This window comes from Melanostigma gelatinosum (assembly GCF_949748355.1).
Source record: "Melanostigma gelatinosum genome assembly, chromosome: 2".
In the NCBI taxonomy this organism is placed as follows: Eukaryota; Metazoa; Chordata; class Actinopteri; order Perciformes; family Zoarcidae; genus Melanostigma; species Melanostigma gelatinosum.
The window spans coordinates 22,224,655-22,243,603 of record NC_136635.1 but is presented as its reverse complement, the minus strand read 5'-3'; the positions used below and the strand labels follow the sequence as shown (position 1 = coordinate 22,243,603).

The following is an 18,949-nucleotide window of genomic DNA, read 5'->3' as shown; positions in this document are numbered from 1 at the left end:
ACTGGAAGTGCAGAATCTAATTACGCATCATTAAATGTGCCTTTATTTGTTTCCATCCAGACACAAATTCAACCGTAGCCATACCGGTCGGGCTGCATTAAGCAAAGAGCAGCATCAATCAGAAAAATGACATTTTAAAAAGGCAACCCAGAGTTAAAAGCCCAGTCGCCTCCATCCCACCCTGACCAGCCACGGCCTGCTGTCAATGAGGCGAAGCGAGGTTCACGCAGCATTGAACTACAAACACAAGCTGGAAAATACCAGAGCAACACCTCATATAAACCAATGTGGAGCGTTGCCCCTCTGTCTCAAAGTACTACCAACAGAGTGTTCTGAAAGCTTAGCAGTTAACTAGAAAGACCGGCGAAAGTAGAATCACTTCCGACGTAGTGTGCTCGTATCTTTCACAAAGCCCACTTCAAAACACATTCTTCAAATGAACAACAGAAACATGCATTTTTTAAACCATCTGTTTTAGCAGTGTACACATCGCATTCATTTTGGAGTTGTTCTGGTTGAACAAGTATGACGTGTATGATAGAGAAACAGCTATAGGGCACAGATACTCATTTGACTTAGTCATTACCCTAACCCCAACTGCTACTTTACTGAAACATTCTTCGATTCTGGGTCGCCTCGGTGAAACTATGTATTCATTGCGATATGAAAGCATTGTTGTCACTGTTCGCAGCAGAAGTGAGCAGTCTGGGTTGAGGTTTTCATTTCCCCGTGTAGCTCAACAGTTTGCAAAGAGAAAATACAGGTTCCACACGTCACACTTGCGCTTTTTCAAGCACTGTGACGCGTTTTAATGGACCTCAGCCTTCCTCATTATTTCTCATGTGAACTACCTCTATTTGCAAGCGGTTCGTACAAACGGGGGTCAGACGGTAATTCCAGCCTTATTACATCAGCATAACAGGAAGTCCAGTAAACGGAATAAGACTAAGTACACCATTTGAAACCCACTGACAGTTATGGCATGTGAGACGTAGCTGTCGGCGAGCAGGAATCAGGTCAGGTCGGCGTACGAGCAGCGTGCACATCAGGCAGTGAGGCGTCCTGGCTCATGGGGATACTGTGGCCCTCCCAACCACGCTGCAGTGGGTGGTGCTGATTCACCGGGGGTGGATTCGCTCCATATTACCCCACCGTCAAAACGACAACTTGAGCTCATCTGCTAAACACAACGTCCTCCTCATTTATCATAAATGAGCCATAAACGAGGCCGAACATTCCTGCCTCTAAAAGCTCGCACACAACCCGTATTGATCTCTGCGCTGCAGCCGTGCAGCTCCTCACTTCCTGGCTGATGTTGTTGCTGGGGCGACAGCTAAATTATGCAACAGCGCCGGCTCAACAGACCGGCTGCAGTGCTCGAGCAGCAGAAGCAGGGCTCAAGGGTGGCAAACGACGGAGGGGCTCGGCAGTAACAGATGCACCCCCCCACCCCAGACACCAGATTTGGACCAATGTGCCTTTGATGGCCACCACTTCTATTGAGTCAAATGTATCCCTCGCACAAGTTGTAGTCTAGCTCTAGACTAGTCCAGTCAAGTGTTCTGCCCGGGCAAATGCAAGTGCTGCTTTTGCACTGACGTACATAGGCCATGTCCATACTACTCCGATTTCATATTAAAACTAAAACGATCTCCGTCCACACGGCGTTTTCAGCATAGTTTTCGAATTGATCTCCGTCCAGACGAAAACGAATATCACGTACCTATTCACGTGCGTGGGTGCCGGTGTAAACAGGAAGTAGATTGGCCTGTAATTAGCCTGTAATCAGTTCTCCATGTTGAATTAACCTGGTCGATCGGTAATCAATGTTTGTGAGCTTCCGGTTCATGGTCACGTGATAGACGTGTGGCGAATCAGGGAAGGACACGTCGTGACTGCTAAGAACCAATCAAGTAGCGAACGCGGGTGTGGGTGTCATCATTTCCAAACTTATTTGCTTTCGGCCGTCCACACGAAAACGCAACCCGGAGTTTTCAAACGTATCCGTCTTCGGTGCTCGAAAACGCCGGCGTAGTGTGGACGCTCAGTGTAAACGGAGCAAAACATGTGCGTTTTCAAATGGAAACGGAGTAGTGTGGCTGTAGCATTAGTCTGCAATGATGAAACGGCAACGTTGTCCATCTTATCCTGACCTGGTTTGCAGCATTTCCTCAATAAAACCTCTCTGATCCGACCCTAATGACAAACTGCAAATCTAATCAGACCGTAGGGGGTAATTATCCAGCCTCTTGTAATTGAGCCCGCTAACTGCATTACCTTGTACAATCAAAATTGACTTACGTTCTTGGCTGTTAGTTTATGTGACCCGATGAAAAAGGGAACCGAATTGTGTAATGTCAAGCATTCGAGATACAATTTTCTTCATTGACTCATGGGATATCGATTACACAACAGCACTAATGCAATGCCCCAATTGGGAATATTAATATAATATTGATTTCAATATTAATATAATATAATAATATACGGGGGCCATATAAACGTGGCCCCCGTTCTGTCAACTTGATGAGTCGTTTCAAAGCCTGCCGAGCGCTCCTGAAACGCATTATTCAGCCCTGTGATGCGATGGACTCCTGTCGGTTGCTACGTCCTCTTGCCTTGTTAGTACTCTCCCGCTGTGATCATAGCAATTCAAATGTAGACGCGCTCTGCTCACGGCCTCCACTTCGTTTCATTTGTCGGAGGACAGAGTGCCACAGGGGGGGAACAAACAGCGTGTGAATGGAAAACTTGTGAGCCTTGCGGATCGAAAGCCACTGCTTCCCCCCCCCCACACACACACACACACACACGCTAACGCAGCGTCTCTCAGTTACAGTCAATCCAACCGAAGCGCTGTCACAATCATTGCAGTGCGACGTAAAACACAATCCGTGTTCCGCACTCATGATTAAAACTATTAATCACAGAGGGATTATCGCAAGGAGCGTTAGGGGCCTTGTGTACGTCCGTATGTGAGGAGGAGGGGTGGGGGGTGGATTACAGGGGTCACGCAGCCTGTGTCCCACTGCGGTGGAGGCCAAAGTGCTGAGGCCGGCCGGCTGCCCACCCTAGCCCTCTACTCTCCACGCGATGCCTTTGTCCATCCCCTTGTTTGACAATTATTTACTCTGCTGTTTAGGACAGGGCTGAGGTCACCGCACATGCATCACTGACATGAAAACACTGGCTACCCGTGTCTGTCCACCCCCCCCACCCCCCATCTGACCTGTACAGGCCCCTCGCCACTCAAAACCCTTAGGAGTACAGGACTACAAGACAGACTAATCAAACGGTTGTCAGTCAAGTGTTGTGGCAACTTTAAGTTGCTTCACATATTGTTGAACTAGCAAATATACATGGACATCCCGTTTGTCTGCTACGGATGAAATCAGCAGCCACGCTCTGTATGGTCTGCATCGCAGTCCCCCTTTGAGCTGCTTTGGGTAAAAAGCCTGTGACTGGCCACATGAAATGTAAATGTTAATGTAAATGGTCCTCCGTGCTAGCCATCCCACCTGGCCTCTTGTCACTGCTCTTTTAGAAAAAGCTGCGGTCAACATTATTATAAGTGATCTGTATTTGTGGCATCTGACAGGCTCGTCTCTGGCCTCTTGAAGACAATGACATCAAAAAAAGAAAAACTGTTCCCCTGCCTCCACTGTCCCCCTCCCCCTAAAGCGGTGCAACCTGAAACTGCCTGAAGAGATGAGCTGTCATTAAATACTGCAGAGCTGACATAATGACAGGAAAGATAAAAGAGAGAAAAAAGAAAAAAAGGCCAGACCAATTCTCTTCCCATAATGCCTCCCCCAACCCCCAGGCTCGGCCCGCCTCTCCTAATAAAAGACACCGGGCCACAGATTGGGCTCTGGTCAGCAACAACTTTGCTACTGAGATCTTCTGCTCCGACAACGTTGACACAAAGCCTGGCCACCTCGCAGTATAATACTGCGTCACGCTTACCGACGCCTATGAAAACAATGCAACGAAACTCCATTCCATTCATGCAATGTTTTTAGAATCTTCTCCTGCAAATCCCTGTAAGGGCAGAGGCTCTGGTTGATATACAACGATAATAAAACTAAGACTACTACTGCCCCTCCTCCCACCCCTATACTACTGCCTTCCCTAAATTAGGAAATGTGGTCAAGAGAAGCACCATTCAAAGACATTTGCCTTTAAATAGACAGTAATAAAATCCAGACACATGATAGTCGAGCACCCTCAGCCCACTAATCAAGCTCAGATTTGTCCTCTGACACTGCCCACTCTTGTGCAACTACGGCTTTTTATAAATCACCCACATGTCGCTGAGCTCTCTTTAACCTGCTACGTCTCAAGCCATGATGCTGAACCACATGTAGCTCGGGCTTGGTTCCCAGTTGGCATTCCAGCGTATTGTAACACTGTGCTGAGGCAATATTTACCTTCAAGGGAAAGTGCACTTGGCACACAGCCGAAACGCTTGGGTTGGGGCGGGCGGGGGGGCAGGTTGCTACTGTGTACTACATCCAAACTTCCCACCCACCCAAAATCCTCGCGCTGACCCGGCCTACCACCCACAGCCTCACAGCAGCAGTCCTGCCCTGGCTGACTCCGCTACCTGGATCAGAGCCAAACCAGAGGTTGAGCAAAGTGCCAAGAGGGACAGAGAACGAGACACACACACACACACACACACACACAATGTGAGCGCAGAGGGAGAGAACTAGTGAGTGTGAAATTGCTCCCCAGCCTGGCCCTCTGCCAGGAATCACTTAGGGAGGATTGTTAGCCACAAAAGCCAATCGGCGGTCAACCATCCACGGAGATTTGAATTGTCTCACGATTAAAAAGCTGGAGAGGTTTGTCACACGGTCAAGATTAAGCAGTCGCTCACAGCAGGGGGCTGGACTGAGATATCAAACAAAAGACTCAACAGGGGGGGTGAACAGTGAAAAGGCTTTACCCCTTTTAGGGTCACAATGAACAGTGTTAGAACAGATTAGGATTGGCAGAGGGATATCTTCATGTCCAACTTTACACACCTGACAAGAAGCTATCTTTGGTTTGAGGGGCAAAGACATTACTGGGTGAAGACTCAAAGAGGAATTGACGTAATACGGATGAAATGGTGCGGCTAGGAGCCAAAGCAGGGCACTAACCTGTCTGAAGTGATCATCAAAGCCCCAGTCGGCCTGTCCGTTAGGAGAGGTAGCAGAGCGAGGCCCCGCAGGAGACAGGCCCTCGTCGGGTTCCTGCTTCACTCTGATGGGTGGGGATGCGGCCCTCTGGGGGGCCGACGCAGAGTAACTGCCAAACAGCCGGGCCGGGATGCGGGACGCGCTCTGCTGCAAGGCCAGGGTCTGCTTGCGGAGGAACTCCAGACCGCTGGCACTTGCCTCGTCCTCGTCGCTGCCCTCGTCCCCCTCCATCATCTCATTGTCGTCCTCGTCATCGTCCCCAGAATCCCGGCCTCTGTCCTCGTCATCCTCCCTTTCAGAGTCCACACTGCTCTGATTGGAGACCCTGGGAAGCAACCCGCCACCGGGGACCACCCCAGCCAGACCTTTGCCCATGAAGCTGGCCCCGGAAGCCCGGGCGGCCGCCAGGATGGCCTGCTGGGCCGCAACCTGCTGAGCATACATGATGTGGGCCTCTCGCAGCTTCCTCTCCTTGCGCTCCATTTCCAGTCGGGCCTGCTGCTGGCGCTGGAGCTGCTCCATGACCGCCTCAAGCTTCATCCCCCCTGTTGAGGTGCTCTGAGGAAAGGCCACACCAGGCTCCTGAGACATGCTGGGCTGTGGGAGGAAGCAAAGGAGTCATGGATGACATGCTGAAATCAAATTACCCCTTTATCTCATTAGACAGGATGAAATGAAACACATGTAACGGCACATGCACCCCACCACAAAAACACAATAGACAAAGCTAGACTTGAACTGAGGAGCCATATTTGTACATAATACCATAAAATGGATAATCCAACCATATCCTTTCCATCAGGTTCCTGCAGCTGAAGCTTGCTAAATTAGAATTCCTTGGTGTAAGTCGCTTTAGTCAATGTGTATACCGGGGAACTTGGAAAATCTTCAGCATTACAGCCATAAATCTGACAATACGTGCCAACATAAACAAACGAGATGAGTCTTCTCCATGGTGACTTAGGCTTTCAGCTTTTACATAGAAACACAAAGATAGAAAGAATGAAGCAGGACAAATCACCAACACTGTCTGCAGCCAAACCTTTGCAAAAAGAAGAAGGACTAAAGCAATCCTGAAGAAAACGTGTCAGGTTTTAGTGAGTCTACACAGACATCACAGCTGCGTCTTTGGTACTACCAGAGGAGGAAAAGTTAGTTATCCACTAACTAGTATTACTATGACTTATTGTAGGAGTAGTACATTGACTTCTCACATCCAAATGCTATCAGCAAAAACGCCTTTAAAAAAACCAAGGGGTGTAAAATCGACCCCAAATATTGCGTTTTAGTCAGATGGTCCTTCATATAACTAGGTTAGCTAACTAGTGTTCAAACTAGCTGGTTAAGCCGAGAGAAAGATGACGTGCTTCTAAATAACGTCATAAAAAACGTCAGTGTTAAATGAAAAAAGGATGGTAAACTGAACCCGGACATCTTAATAAGGCACACACTCACCCAAGGGAAACTAGAAACTGAGTTAAAAGTGTAAAAAGAAAAAAAGTGTACACCTTTTCCGCATTAGCTAACGTTAGCTGCCACATCCTCAAAATGCGTAGATAACATATGCGTAACGTTACGTTAACAGGTTTTAGGTTAAGTTCGCGCACAAACGAGCGAAAGTGGAACATTAATGGCATTATCTACAGCGATGCATTGCGGTGTTTTCCGCAAGACTCTAACGTTAAAATGAGTAAAGAAGTAACCTACCATAGGGTAAAATTAGCTCTGAAAGTTTCCCTTCTTTTTCTTACGATAAATGTCCCGTTGAGCTCGCGAACGTTCACTCTTTTCCCCGTAAATAAGGCCGTCAGACCGCGAGTATCGGAGGGCGTTGAGCTCGCTCCGCACCAGACAATGTAGAAGGCACGCCAAGCATTACCACCACTCACCATTTGTGCCTTACTACTGCTCGAGTTGTCCACCATCCCTCCTTCCTTCCTCGGCTTTCTCGTCCTTCCCTCGTTTGTGGCACTCGCTCAAACACTTGTAAACACACACACGCGCGCGCGCACGGGTGCAGAGTCGCTGTGCATGCACCGGAGATAGCGACTGATCTGCTTTATGCTCTCTTCTGCAGCGACCTCTCCAAATGTACCTGTGTTTCTGTGTTTCTGTCTTTTTTCTTTTCTTTTCTTTTCCCCCCCCCGATGATTTTCTTCTTTAATGGGAAAGGGGACCGCCTGGAAAATGGCCCGATCTCATATCTCGGAGAGCGCTGAGGTAACTCCCTTCAGTCGGTTTTTTTTTCTTTTTTCCTCCCCTTCAGTTGACACCCCCCGCATGGCCCACAACAGTGTTAGGGCCCGCCCAGCGACAGCAACATGTCTCACAGCCTTTTCAGTTCCATGACACTATTTATTGAGTCGGTTCACCTATAATTTATTCATATACGTATCTTCATTTCACAATATAGCATTTAGTAGGCTGGAACACGAGATGTAGGTATGTATGGTATATAAAAGTAGCATAAGCTCAATTAAAATGATTAGAGCTAAATTGAGAACTCGTCATTTAGCTGCATGATAAATAACGTTGGGAGTGATTAGGGTGCAATGTTTAATTAAATAATACACAAAATAAAAACCTCATAAGGGGCCAGACAGTGAAGTGCAGCAGGTATTGTATTGAGAAAAGCAGCATGGCTCCATGCTGCCCTCTTGTGGCAACAACGACTACCACGTTTATAATGGTTAGTGCAACCACCACACATTACTCATTAAGATCACAGAATCAAAAAGCTCCATTGATATACAAACTCCTTACACAATCTCCACCGGAAATAATTGTAATCAGAGTCATACACATGGAAGTATAGATAATAGCTTTATTTTAATAATGTAAACCAATAAACACAACAATCAAATACAAAATAAAGGATTAGTGTTTACCGTCATAAAATAACTAAGTTATTGCATTTAGCACTCAATAACACCACATTGTCACAATGTTGTATAACAAGCAGATTGTCCCAACAGTTGCATAGTACAGGTGAGTCAAGTGTACTTGCTACTGACCACTGGTGTGAAGTGCAATATTTGTGTACAGCGAAACATGGTGCAGAGCCAGAGGGGGGTCACTTTAAAATGCAGCTGTTGCATTTACAGCATTTATCTCACACTAGCAGAATCCACTTTTATTTCTAAATCACCCACATTAGAACAATGGAGTGCGCTGAGGAGAAACATCACTCACGTTGACAATGTAACATTTTCAACACCCGTCTTCAACGGGATTTGTGATTAGATCCAGACTCTTGGAAGTACAAATCAAGGTTCCTACTCTTTCCAGTCCTTGTAGTTCTTTATGGTGGTCTGCTATACCTTTCATTTATATGACTGAGAGTTACACCTTGTAGCAGCACAGCGTGAGAAACAGCAGTGTGGCCTGTAGGTACGTAAAACAGCCTCCACCCATTTGTCCGGTCTTAAAACCTCGATGCACTAAAACAGCAATCTTCAAACTCACTGTTCTATTTTACTAATTTGTGTAAAAGGCAAATTACTTTCTAGTTGCTCACTCATACACATACACACAAAATGAATCTCCTGAAAAAGTGATCGGCGTCACTTGCTCTGATATGGAACATTTGTTAATGCACACTTTAAAAAGTACAATTTGACCCAGACTGCAACAAGAGTGAACACATACATGTTTCTAAAGTGGGAAAAAAATGTGTCTATTGTGTTGAAAACGGACACATCACAAAAAATATTACAAACACAGACTGATGTATGCAAATAGAGGTTGCCAAAAACCAGTGTAGACAAATGCCTTAATCCTTATGCAAATGTAGTTTCCTGGTTTTGAGCTGTAACCACGTCTAGTGTCCCCGATGAATGTACTAATAAATACATAAATAAAGTATTGTAACTCAAATCTGCCCCCCACACACATTCTTGATGAGTTTAAGATGACAGAAAAAGTAATCTATAAAATCTATTCTTGAATTCTTCCCATCCAAACAAAATAGTTTTCTTAAAAAAAAAAAAAGGGAATTTAAATTAGAAACATACAGAAGTCTAACCACATACACAAATGTCTTTAGATGACAGGATCTGAAATATATTTTGCTTTCAATCTTTTTTGTAACAGCTGTTTTCTTCAACAGGCTCTGGAGCTAAACTTATTTCTACAATATAGAGATTGTAAATCTAATAGGTTCATCTGTCAAAGCACTTCAGTAACTCATCTTACAGATTTGTGCCGTACACGGCGGTGTAACATTTGGAACTCTTACAAGCGCTGGATCACTTTGTAGGGGAACTTGTTTCTTGGTATGTAGCCGTTTGCTCAACGACAGCTTGTAAAAAAAAGTAATAAAGTCTTTGTCTTCTCAGAGCCAGAGAACAAATAAGATGGGAGGAGCAGAAGATAATCCTGGGCCAGGCTTCTTTTCTACACTTCAGGTTTTTTGAGATAGCAATATTAGCTGAAAAAAAAAAGAATAATTACACGTGTGCCAAAAAGAAATAAGTGGTTTGACTCAATCACCCGACGACCTATTTCAATTTAGTGCTCTGCTTCAAAAAAACAAAACATATAATGAAGTTATTCAGTTTGTTAGACGAGGTGTCATTGGAATTTCTGAAGACAGAGACATTAAAGAAAAACAATAAACATCCAGTTAATGCAACAAGTCACGGAATGTAAATGATCATGTGAGGCTTCATAGTTAGTTAATAACCTTAACGAGGACATATCCCATGGTGTGCACGACCACTCTACTTGGAGCACGGGCATAGTTAGCATTTCATGAAGTTCAATAAAAAGAGGTCAAGCTTTGGGGTCACAGTGAATAAGGCTTGTTCTCATGTCCGCCCGCGGGGGTTTTTTTCCGCGAGGGTTGAGCGATCTCTGTGCACGTGGCCCTGCATCAACGGGGAGTTTGGCTTCACAGCTGGAAGTCCTCAGGCAGCACAGCGGCGGAGCTGGGTTAGAAAGAGCACCGGTGAGTAAAGTCAGGGACAGGAGCTTTGTAGCGGTTGGAGTAGCGACACCGGGCATCACTGCGTGGTGCAGGACGGGCCCTCGGGGCAGCAGCACACAGAGGAGCCCATGGCTTTGGGCGGGATCAGGTCCAGGTCCTCGTCGTCGGGGATCTCATCCAGGCGGTAGCCGTCCTGGAGAAGCTGCTTGCTTAAATCAGGGTGGACCTGGAGAGCAAAGACATGACGTCGCTATAACACACACAACCAGAGTAAAATGGCTAAACCTGGTACACATTGGACATCTATAAACTGATTATCTAGACAAAGAAAAAGATCTATCTAATTAAATTGAGTTTAGTTGTCAGTGATGCAAACAGTCCTCTGTTAATGTTCAAACTCTATTTCCGTGGTGGGAAACACCCACACGCAGTCCCCTTCAAATGCACTCTGCAAATATCCATGCCCCACCAATGAACTTTAAACTTCCTCCACAGCAATTCGAGAAAACAAGTAAGACTGAGCTCCACTAAAAGGCAGCGCAAACAGCGCTAGCTACATATCTGAGGTCAAGGAATAGCCAGAGGTTCAGTGTGTGTGTGTGTGTGTGTGTGACTGAAAAACAACAATACTCGGGTCAAAAATAATACACACTTTGTTCTTACATTTGTTGATGCACAGTGAGTCAGTATATACTATATACTGTTCAGACAACATGTATGAAAGCAAGCAAACAAAGACAAGATCTGGCCCAAATTCTAAATGTTTGATTTACTTATAACAGTTTATAAGAGTTGTTTTATGGAGATGATATCACTTTGAGACAAACCCATTCCTTTTGACCCCTTATATATTAAATGTGAATAGTTTGGTGGCGGGATTATCCTACAAAAAAAAACCACTTGAATAATTTGCCACTTTTTCATTGTGTGGAAACTGTGTGCGCTGACTTTACCAAAGCGATGTGTATGTGAAAGAAAAATAGAGCCACGGGTTATAATCACACTAATGATCTTTGAACATACACGGATGGCCCAAAAACAGATTGTTGCACAACACAGCTATAGTCACACAGCCGGTTAGACTGTGTGGGGAGTGAGATTACGAAAGCATCCGAAGAAGGTCCCAAGGAGCAAACTCACCTCAGCTGAAGAGTATCCTGAGGAATACTGCTCAAAATCGATCTCTTCATCGCTGTAAGGACAAGCACGACAGGTTCTGTCAATCTGAAGTTAACTGGGTGTGTGTACGTGTTAACTGGAAATGTATGCTGGGAAGATGCCAAAAAGTCAAACTTGACAATGTAAAACATCTACTGTTGCCACTAAGAAGTGGTAAGAGTAGATCAGTAAGTATTTCAGGTCTCAGTTTACTGCATGTAGAAGGAATTCATCAATGCCGTCCCCTGTATAGAGGCGAAGTCCCGCCCCTTCTGGTGGACCACCATGAGACCTTTTTTCTACCGTAAGAGAAAATATTTTTTTGAACCTGCTTGAATTGAGCCGTGAATTACACGTTTAGCAGTTAAAAAGATATTTTACATGTCAACAGAGTCGCATTCTGTCCTAAAACTGTTGAAGTATGAGTGTGAAAATACATAATTAGAAATACTTTACACCAGGTGGCAACCTCCGGTTCTGCCGAGTGAAGTCGATGCGGAAATATCTTAAAACTTGCATTCTCTCTACTGACCATCAGGGGGCGACTCCTCTGGTTGCAAAAAGAAGTCAGATTGTATAGAAGTCTATGAGAAAATGACTCAACTTCTCTCTTGATGTATTACCTCAGTAAACATTGTCAACATGAGTTGATGGTCTCAATCGCTAGTTTCAAGTCTTCTCCAATACAGCATGATGTTCATTTAGTACATTATGGTCCATTTAGAGTCAAGTAGAGTATGCTTTAGGGCGGGGCTACCTTGTGATTGACAGGTCGCTGCCGCCACCATAACCGTATACGGCATCTCTACCTCATGCCTCTGCATTACAGATATGGTAACTTCATTAGTTAGTTCATTAGTTGCCAAAAAAAAACAGACATGGCGACGGGCTTAATTCAAGATGGCGACGGCAAATTTGCCAAACTCAAGGCTTCAAAACGGCATTCCACAAACCAATGGGTGACGTCACGATGACTATGTCCACTTCTTGTATACAGTCTATGGTGAAAATACGTAATTACAAAGACTAAAAAAAGTTTCGTAAGTGACATCTGTCGCTGAAGCTACGATGCCTGTGTGTTTCGAGCTAAGCTACCAACTTAGCTAGCAAGTCAAGGTAGCGTCCATGTTGGTGTTGATGACATTCATTCTGCGATGATGTCTTTCAGTGAGCGGTCTCACACAAAACCAAATGACACAATAATCAAACTGCGACTTTGTTTTAAATTGACAAATTTCATATGTGTAATTCATGGCACAATTCGAGCAAGATCAAAAAAAAAGATTTGCCTTATTCTGTTGACTAGCATCCGTCTCATGGTGGGCACCAGGAAGGGGAAGGACTCCGCCTCCATACCTGGTGTCAGCTTACCTGTCTGAGTCCATCGCAACCAAAGTGTCTTCAGTGTGCTGACTCAGAGCAGCGTAGCCCTTGTTATACTTCACCGTCCTAAAAGAAGAACCAGAAACTGTCAAATAAATCCTGCTAAACGAACATCTCCTCCGCTGCTTTAAGCTCACATCAGCTTCGTCTTTCCTCATCGTACCTCTTCGCTCCTTGCCTGGGCTGATGTATCACCGGAGGTCCTGGTGAGAGGGCTTTCTTCTTCAGCGCCTTCCTCGCCATCTCCCTGTGTTTCTCTGTAAATGATAAGAAACATGTCGTGTGTTAACTGGGACTGACTGGATGAGAGTCAAAGCAAAAGGTGTAGGACTTCCTACACCCTCTCAGCAAGAGTGAGGTCTTTGAGAGTGACCGACATCACTGTGTTATGATATTCGGGCCTATAGACACGAATCAATGATGGTGTTTTGTCGGGTTTTTTTAGAAGTCATGGTGCAGATTAAACACGTTTAATTGACTGAACAAAAATTTGATCAAGGAAAAGAAAAACAAAATCAACATTACCTGTATGACATGCTACTCATATAAAGAGCTAACTGCAAAAAAATAGAACGTATTGGATTTTCTTTTTTGTGTCTTTCTTTATGTTATCGTGTAGAAGCTTGTTGTTATTTTAAACTTTGTGTATCTCCACACCTGCTGGTATGTGTGTGCATGTTGGTCCTATCATTTGCCTCTTACTAGGATTATTTTTGCCATTGCTAGAACACATTTCTGACACTAGGGCCTTCTTTGTCAAAACTCTACTCTACACTTTACCGTGCATAAAACCCAACAACACCTCTTCTCCGTGTGGAAAAATCCTCATTGTCCATGATATTTGCCTAGCTTTACTCAGCTACACACATTCTCTTTTCTTGTAGATACCAAATAAGTATCGGAATTAGAAATCACCTGTCAGTCAGCAGCACAACGTGCAGAAATGTGTGTTGCAGAGACCTTGAGAGTTAAGCAGAGCATTTTGATCCACACAACATAAAGGTAATATGACCGTGGACAGTGGACTACTTTATGAAAAGTTGACTCTATGGGCGGCTTTCTATACACACCGTGTGAGTGAACCCGTGGGAGATTTTGCTCAACAGTGTGGCTCGCATGACTCAGACTCCCCAGACCTGCCAGCTGCACACTCAGCAGTCTTAGTGTGAGCTGAATTCATATGAATGGTAGAATAATGACACTGGTGAGGATGAGTCAAGAAGAGGCTTACGTAGTTTGAGGTGGATTGCTGGAACTCTGGACATGATGTAAGGTCCTCTCTTCTCCACCGGCCTGATCCCTCCATCAGCGGTCTTCGGTCTTGTGCCATTACTGGGGCCCTGCGATCGGAGAAATCAAGAATAATCTATATTTCACATTCATGTACGGCGCCAAGTAATTGACAAGACTATAATATGATAATAACTAAATGGCATCACGTGACAGTTAAATAACAAGAGTCTAAAGTTGTTGGGGTTGTCATAAAAAGTCTTTAACCCAACTCCAAGGCGATTCCAAAATAATAAAAATTTAAAAAACCAAAAGTAATGTATTCACTGTCAAAAATATCAGGCTAAGCTAGTCAGCTAGCCTCCCAGTTTCTATTTACAAGCTAGCGTTAGCCGGATTAGCTTTAGCTGACATTACCGACAAAACTTGTGGCTCCGACTGCGCTTCGAGCAGCGTGTCCTTCTCTGGTTCCTCTATGATGTCGTTCATCATCTTGGCGTTAGTTGTCACAGTTTACACCACAACACTGCCATGATGACAAATGTCCCACCGGCGCGGGACTTTGTTGTTTTCTTCAGGAGAAGGTAGGCAGTGGGACTTCTGTTAGCCCGCTATGCTATACTCAACTTCCACACCACATCCGGGCAAAATTTCAGAATAAAATCCATCGTTGCTTTGCTAGATGTTCTGTAAAAAAAAACACGTTTTATGTGTGTTGGCCAAGAAGATAAATCAACCGCAATGTTTGGTTCGTGCAGTAGTTTTTTTCGTAGTTTCTTGTCACCGAACCATCTAACGTTAACCAAACCAAAAGTCTGTCACGCTCATTTTTCAGTTCAACAACATAACGTTAGACGTCAAATAATTGTAATCCAGTTAAACTATAAAAAATAAGAAAATAAATTAAGAAACGGGGTATGAAATGAAATAACATGTATTTGTATAATTATATTTGTCGTTTTTATTTTAACTACTTCATACAGTGGATGCATTGCATTTCCAGCCTCCTGTCGACATCTGGTGGTTGAGTTGAGAAAAAACCTTGACGTCTCCTTGAGAAAGTAACATCACGTTCTGCAATGTGAGGCTAAATAAAACAGCAAACATCATCTGATAACATTGTACAACATGTATTTTCTGTGGTTACTGCTTTGTGAAAAGCTTAGGCTTCATATAGCTCATCATATAGCTCATTAGCAGGGAACTCCTACATGGAACACCACCAACATTAATGATATTATTAACTTGATATTTATTGATATTTCTCTACCACTGCACATTTCCAAAAATGTGCTGTAAAAAAAAAAAAAAAAAAAAGGTCCAATAAAAAAAAAAAGAATCAACAATTTACCTCGCAAGAAAACACAAAACACATTCTTAAATTATTGGTTTTCTTTAATAGGTCCACCATTTTGTACAACAGGACGGCATGGATTTAATCAACAATATAGACATATTTGACAGATGAGAATTAGGGGAACTCATCTCTTTAAATATCAAATGACCTGCGGAGAGAAGGACACATTATTTTCAGCTGAAAGCAAGTAATACGCAACATAATTAATGATCTGCTGTACATAGCATAGGCCAGCAAACTCACACAGGGTTTGAGGCTGTGTTGGCCAGCAACAGTACACATCGACTTCCCAAGTTGTTGTAGTAGTATAGTGCAGTCTTACCTTGACAGCCTATAACTTGTCAATGCCCAGCTCTTCTGGCGTTGAGATGCCCAGTTCTGACAGGGTTGGCTTTAGCTCTTGGATCAGGTAGGGATAGATGTCCTTGTTGGGGCCTGCTTTGTCCTGCAAAACACAAAAAGCAACTAATACAGAGCAGTCTGTCACAGGCCACACCTGCAAACCTGGCAGCAAGAAGCGATGATTAGTCTTAAACAATATAATCTGGAGATGAATTTGCTGTTAGGGGGATTGCATTTTACATTTGTATACGTTTGTGGGTCTGTCACTTCATCACAGAAACAATGTTTAACAAAAAGGTTCACGGCAGACCATAAGTGAACCTATTAAGGGACGGTCACTCACCTTAACGGCCTCAAGGATGCGGACAGCGCTGGCCAGGTCATTCAGTCTCCGGCAAGCCCTTAGTGCCGAATCCAGGATCTTGGCCTCGGGTACCAGGTCATACCCGATCAGGGTGTTCATGCCTTTAATTAATGACAAAAAAAAGCCTAATTACTTTGAAGAATCAGCAATAAGAGGAAATGCAAACAATAGAAGAGAGAAAAAAAGCAAAATCTGAACATGGGTCTGATATTTGACTGAATTATTTTCAAATGAGCCCAACTAGAGCTATGACAATGACCAAACTAGGAACAACGGGCAAGAGGACAAGTCATCGGAATGGAATTAACACAAATTGTCAACAAAGTCACCTTTCCTCAGTTCCCAGGCATCTATGTCGGGTTTGCTGAAGTAAGTGACCCAACGGGCATCAAACTCCTCGTCTGACTCCACCTTGCCATGTGAGTAACATCTTGAGGCCAATGGAGCTGGAAAACAAAAGGCAGAGCACAGAGATGAAATATAAGTTTCAAGAACTTACAACAAGTGCATGTAATGTATTAATAAATAAACGGCTTTCCTACTAAACTAGTCTAATTATTTCAAATGAATCCAAACACAAGACGTTTGCATGTCTAGAATTGGCCAAATGTTAATTAAAAAATGAGTAAATATATTATATTATTATTACACGTTAACAAGATTAGGAATTTGACCAGGCACTCTCTGCCAACCTTAAACCTTGTTTCCGATTTTCGGCCTTTCAGTCAGCCATAACGGCGTATCAAACGTTGTCCTCTGTGTATTTTTAAACGTTTGACTATGACGAGGTCACATAGAATTAAAAGAGTCAAGCGGGCAAAACAGAACATCCAAAGCATGCAAAAAGCTTTTAAGTCATATGTTCTTTGTTTTCATCGTAAAATGGTCCTTTCTATAAAACACGTAACAACTGTTCTTATCTTAACCCTTATTCAGACTTACAGCACCACAGTGACATTTGAAAACGGAAGTGCACTCTGCACAGTTCTTCTTTCAAAGCTCTATCACAAACTAAGCATTTTAAGGACACCAGGTTCCACGTCTGATGCTGTGGGCCTATGAAGCCAATCTAGAACGTGTATCTAATACAGGTCTATACACGTGCCGTAAAGCAGGTTGGTTTCACTTCCTCTGAAGACACTCAGTGATAAGTCACGTGACTTCTGGAATACATCCGGGTTCAACAACTTCAATGTCAAAAATGACACCCACCCAAGATATGTAGATGCGTGAAGTATTAGACCTACTAATAAAGTATTAGAACTACAATTTTGATGATTCTTAAGTTATCTCGCATAATGATGTAACACATGTTGATATCCCAACACACAATTAGGGACTGACATAATTCCAACTCCATAATTTCTGTACAGCTAATTAAAGTCTATTTCTATCTCATTTCCTCAACACAAACAACTTAAGTTAACAGCTCATTATTCGAATCACATTTAAATACAATCCAAATATTTACATACAATTTCTAGGAACTAACGAAAGTGGATTGCACCTTGTCAGCTGTACTCTGAATAGACACCCAAATACTGTAAACTACACCTCTAAGGGAGTTCATTTCAGGACAGGTCTTATGGGAGAATATTAGCGTCAAGACAGGTCACGAACTAAAGCGTTCAAGGCTTCCACAGTAAACGATATGTATATTTAAATATGTAAGCTAGCTATATACATAAATAATATGGTGGACATTACAACGTGTTGGTAACAGCTGCGCATAAACTGCGGTCACTGACACTCCTGAACTAACTGAGGAGGGTCATCGGAAGGTCGTGACATTTTTGCCAATATTCATTTCGCGGCTCTTCATTTTAAAATACGTTATGTGAGGTGAAACTACAGGAAAACATTCAGGTCAAGACCGCAAGGTTCGCAAACCACAAAAATAATTCAATGTCACCCGAAGTTAGCTTTCACCACACAGCTGTGCCTAAGCTAGGTGGCTAGCCGAGCCAGCTCATGGTCGCGCTCTTTGTGACAGAGGCTGTTTCATTTCGCGGCAGGTGTGTAGAAACGGACCGTCCTACCTGTGTAGCAGGCTCGTGACCGAGCCAGGCTCCGGGCCCCCGTGGCTGACAGTCGGAACACGGCTCGGAACATGGTACTGCAGTGGGTGCTAACCGTCCTCTGTGTCAAAGACTCGGGGCGGACAAACACGAGTAGGGCAACCGACGCGGGTCACGTGACTGACGGAGATAGCCGAACGCTTCAAGCCCACACTGCTGATAGGTCCGTTTCGTAACCATACTGCACAGCGTACTACTCACAGTGTGTGTGTGAGTAACAGACTGTGTAGGAAGTGGTTTTGACATAATTAGTTGATTCTAGCATCCAGAGCAAATTACACACAAATGTTTATTTATTCTGCTTCAGGACACTTCCTGACTAATTTCAGATATGACTATGAGAGCTCAACAAATTAATTTACATCATATTGCAACAGCTGTCTCTCCTGAGAGTAAATGGCATCCAGTGTGTAACAGAAAACATCTGAAGGACTGGACCTGACTCTCAGCTCAAATGTTGGGTTGTGTACACAAAACACTGGATCCTACATGCCAAAAAGACAACCACATCTTTCAAATTCATCACGCCCAGTTTGTGTCGCAATCTTTCTTTTACAAATTTTAAGTGAGATGAGCTCACAGAAAGAAAAAATAACTTAATTTGCTAAAAATTGGTGGAGGGCCCCTTTAACATCACTGCGAAATTCAACACACAATACCAGCAGAGGGAGCACTTGGTTTAAAAACGCCCTTGAGCTCTTGGTGCGCACAAAGCACGTTGGTTTTATTTATTGGTACAGCAGCAAAATACACCTTATATAATAAGTGCACGTGAGGAGCTGAAGAAATGATAGCTTCCACAAGAAAACATTAGGTTATCATTTAAGGGGTAAAAGTATGTTGTATTTAATGAACCACAAATTACAATATATGTAGCATTTTTTTCCATGTTGACAACATTGGATGAAGACATTCATCCATTTT

General features: G+C 43.7%; 3 protein-coding genes across 3 annotated transcripts in view; all 3 read right to left on the bottom strand.

Moving 5' to 3' along the window:
- Window positions 1-7,352, bottom strand: part of LOC306796476 (AT-rich interactive domain-containing protein 3B) — a 47,426-nt gene extending 40,074 nt beyond the window's left edge. The window contains exons 1-2 of the mRNA XM_079295414.1: window positions 7,076-7,352; window positions 5,148-5,783 (exon numbers count right to left, since the gene is read on the bottom strand). Of these exons, the coding sequence (XP_079151540.1) occupies window positions 5,148-5,783; window positions 7,076-7,111 (672 nt within the window). The 5' untranslated portion in view covers window positions 7,112-7,352. The remainder of the gene's footprint in view (window positions 1-5,147; window positions 5,784-7,075) is intronic.
- A 654-nt stretch (window positions 7,353-8,006) lies between these two features.
- Window positions 8,007-14,493, bottom strand: fam219b (family with sequence similarity 219 member B). The gene is made up of 6 exons (XM_079290522.1): window positions 14,302-14,493; window positions 13,886-13,994; window positions 12,818-12,911; window positions 12,643-12,720; window positions 11,254-11,305; window positions 8,007-10,339 (listed from the first exon to the last, which is right to left on the bottom strand). The coding sequence occupies exons 1-6, from the start codon at window positions 14,374-14,376 to the stop codon at window positions 10,190-10,192; spliced, it is 558 nt and encodes a 185-aa protein (XP_079146648.1). The 5' UTR covers window positions 14,377-14,493; the 3' UTR covers window positions 8,007-10,189.
- A 765-nt stretch (window positions 14,494-15,258) lies between these two features.
- On the bottom strand, window positions 15,259-18,131 carry LOC306789662 (cytochrome c oxidase subunit 5A, mitochondrial-like). Its single transcript, XM_079285725.1, has 5 exons — window positions 17,987-18,131; window positions 16,277-16,393; window positions 15,927-16,048; window positions 15,564-15,686; window positions 15,259-15,389 (listed from the first exon to the last, which is right to left on the bottom strand). The coding sequence occupies exons 1-4, from the start codon at window positions 18,057-18,059 to the stop codon at window positions 15,573-15,575; spliced, it is 426 nt and encodes a 141-aa protein (XP_079141851.1). The 5' UTR covers window positions 18,060-18,131; the 3' UTR covers window positions 15,259-15,389; window positions 15,564-15,572.
- Between the last annotated feature and the right edge of the window lie 818 nt (window positions 18,132-18,949).

Bases quoted from the DNA above. Each gene is read 5' to 3' on its own strand.
- fam219b (XM_079290522.1), bottom strand. From the start codon at position 14,376: ATGATGAACGACATCATAGAGGAACCAGAGAAGGACACGCTGCTCGAA. The intron at 12,912-13,885 runs GTAAGCCTCTTC...TATCATTTACAG, and splicing joins AGCAATCCACCTCAAACTAC to AGAAACACAGGGAGATGGCG. The intron at 11,306-12,642 runs GTAAGCTGACAC...TTGTCCTTACAG, and splicing joins GTTGCGATGGACTCAGACAG to CGATGAAGAGATCGATTTTG.
- LOC306789662 (XM_079285725.1), bottom strand. From the start codon at position 18,059: ATGTTCCGAGCCGTGTTCCGACTGTCAGCCACGGGGGCCCGGAGCCTG. The intron at 16,049-16,276 runs GTGACTTTGTTG...CATTAATTAAAG, and splicing joins TGCCTGGGAACTGAGGAAAG to GCATGAACACCCTGATCGGG. The intron at 15,687-15,926 runs GTGAGTGACCGT...TGTGTTTTGCAG, and splicing joins GCATCCTTGAGGCCGTTAAG to GACAAAGCAGGCCCCAACAA.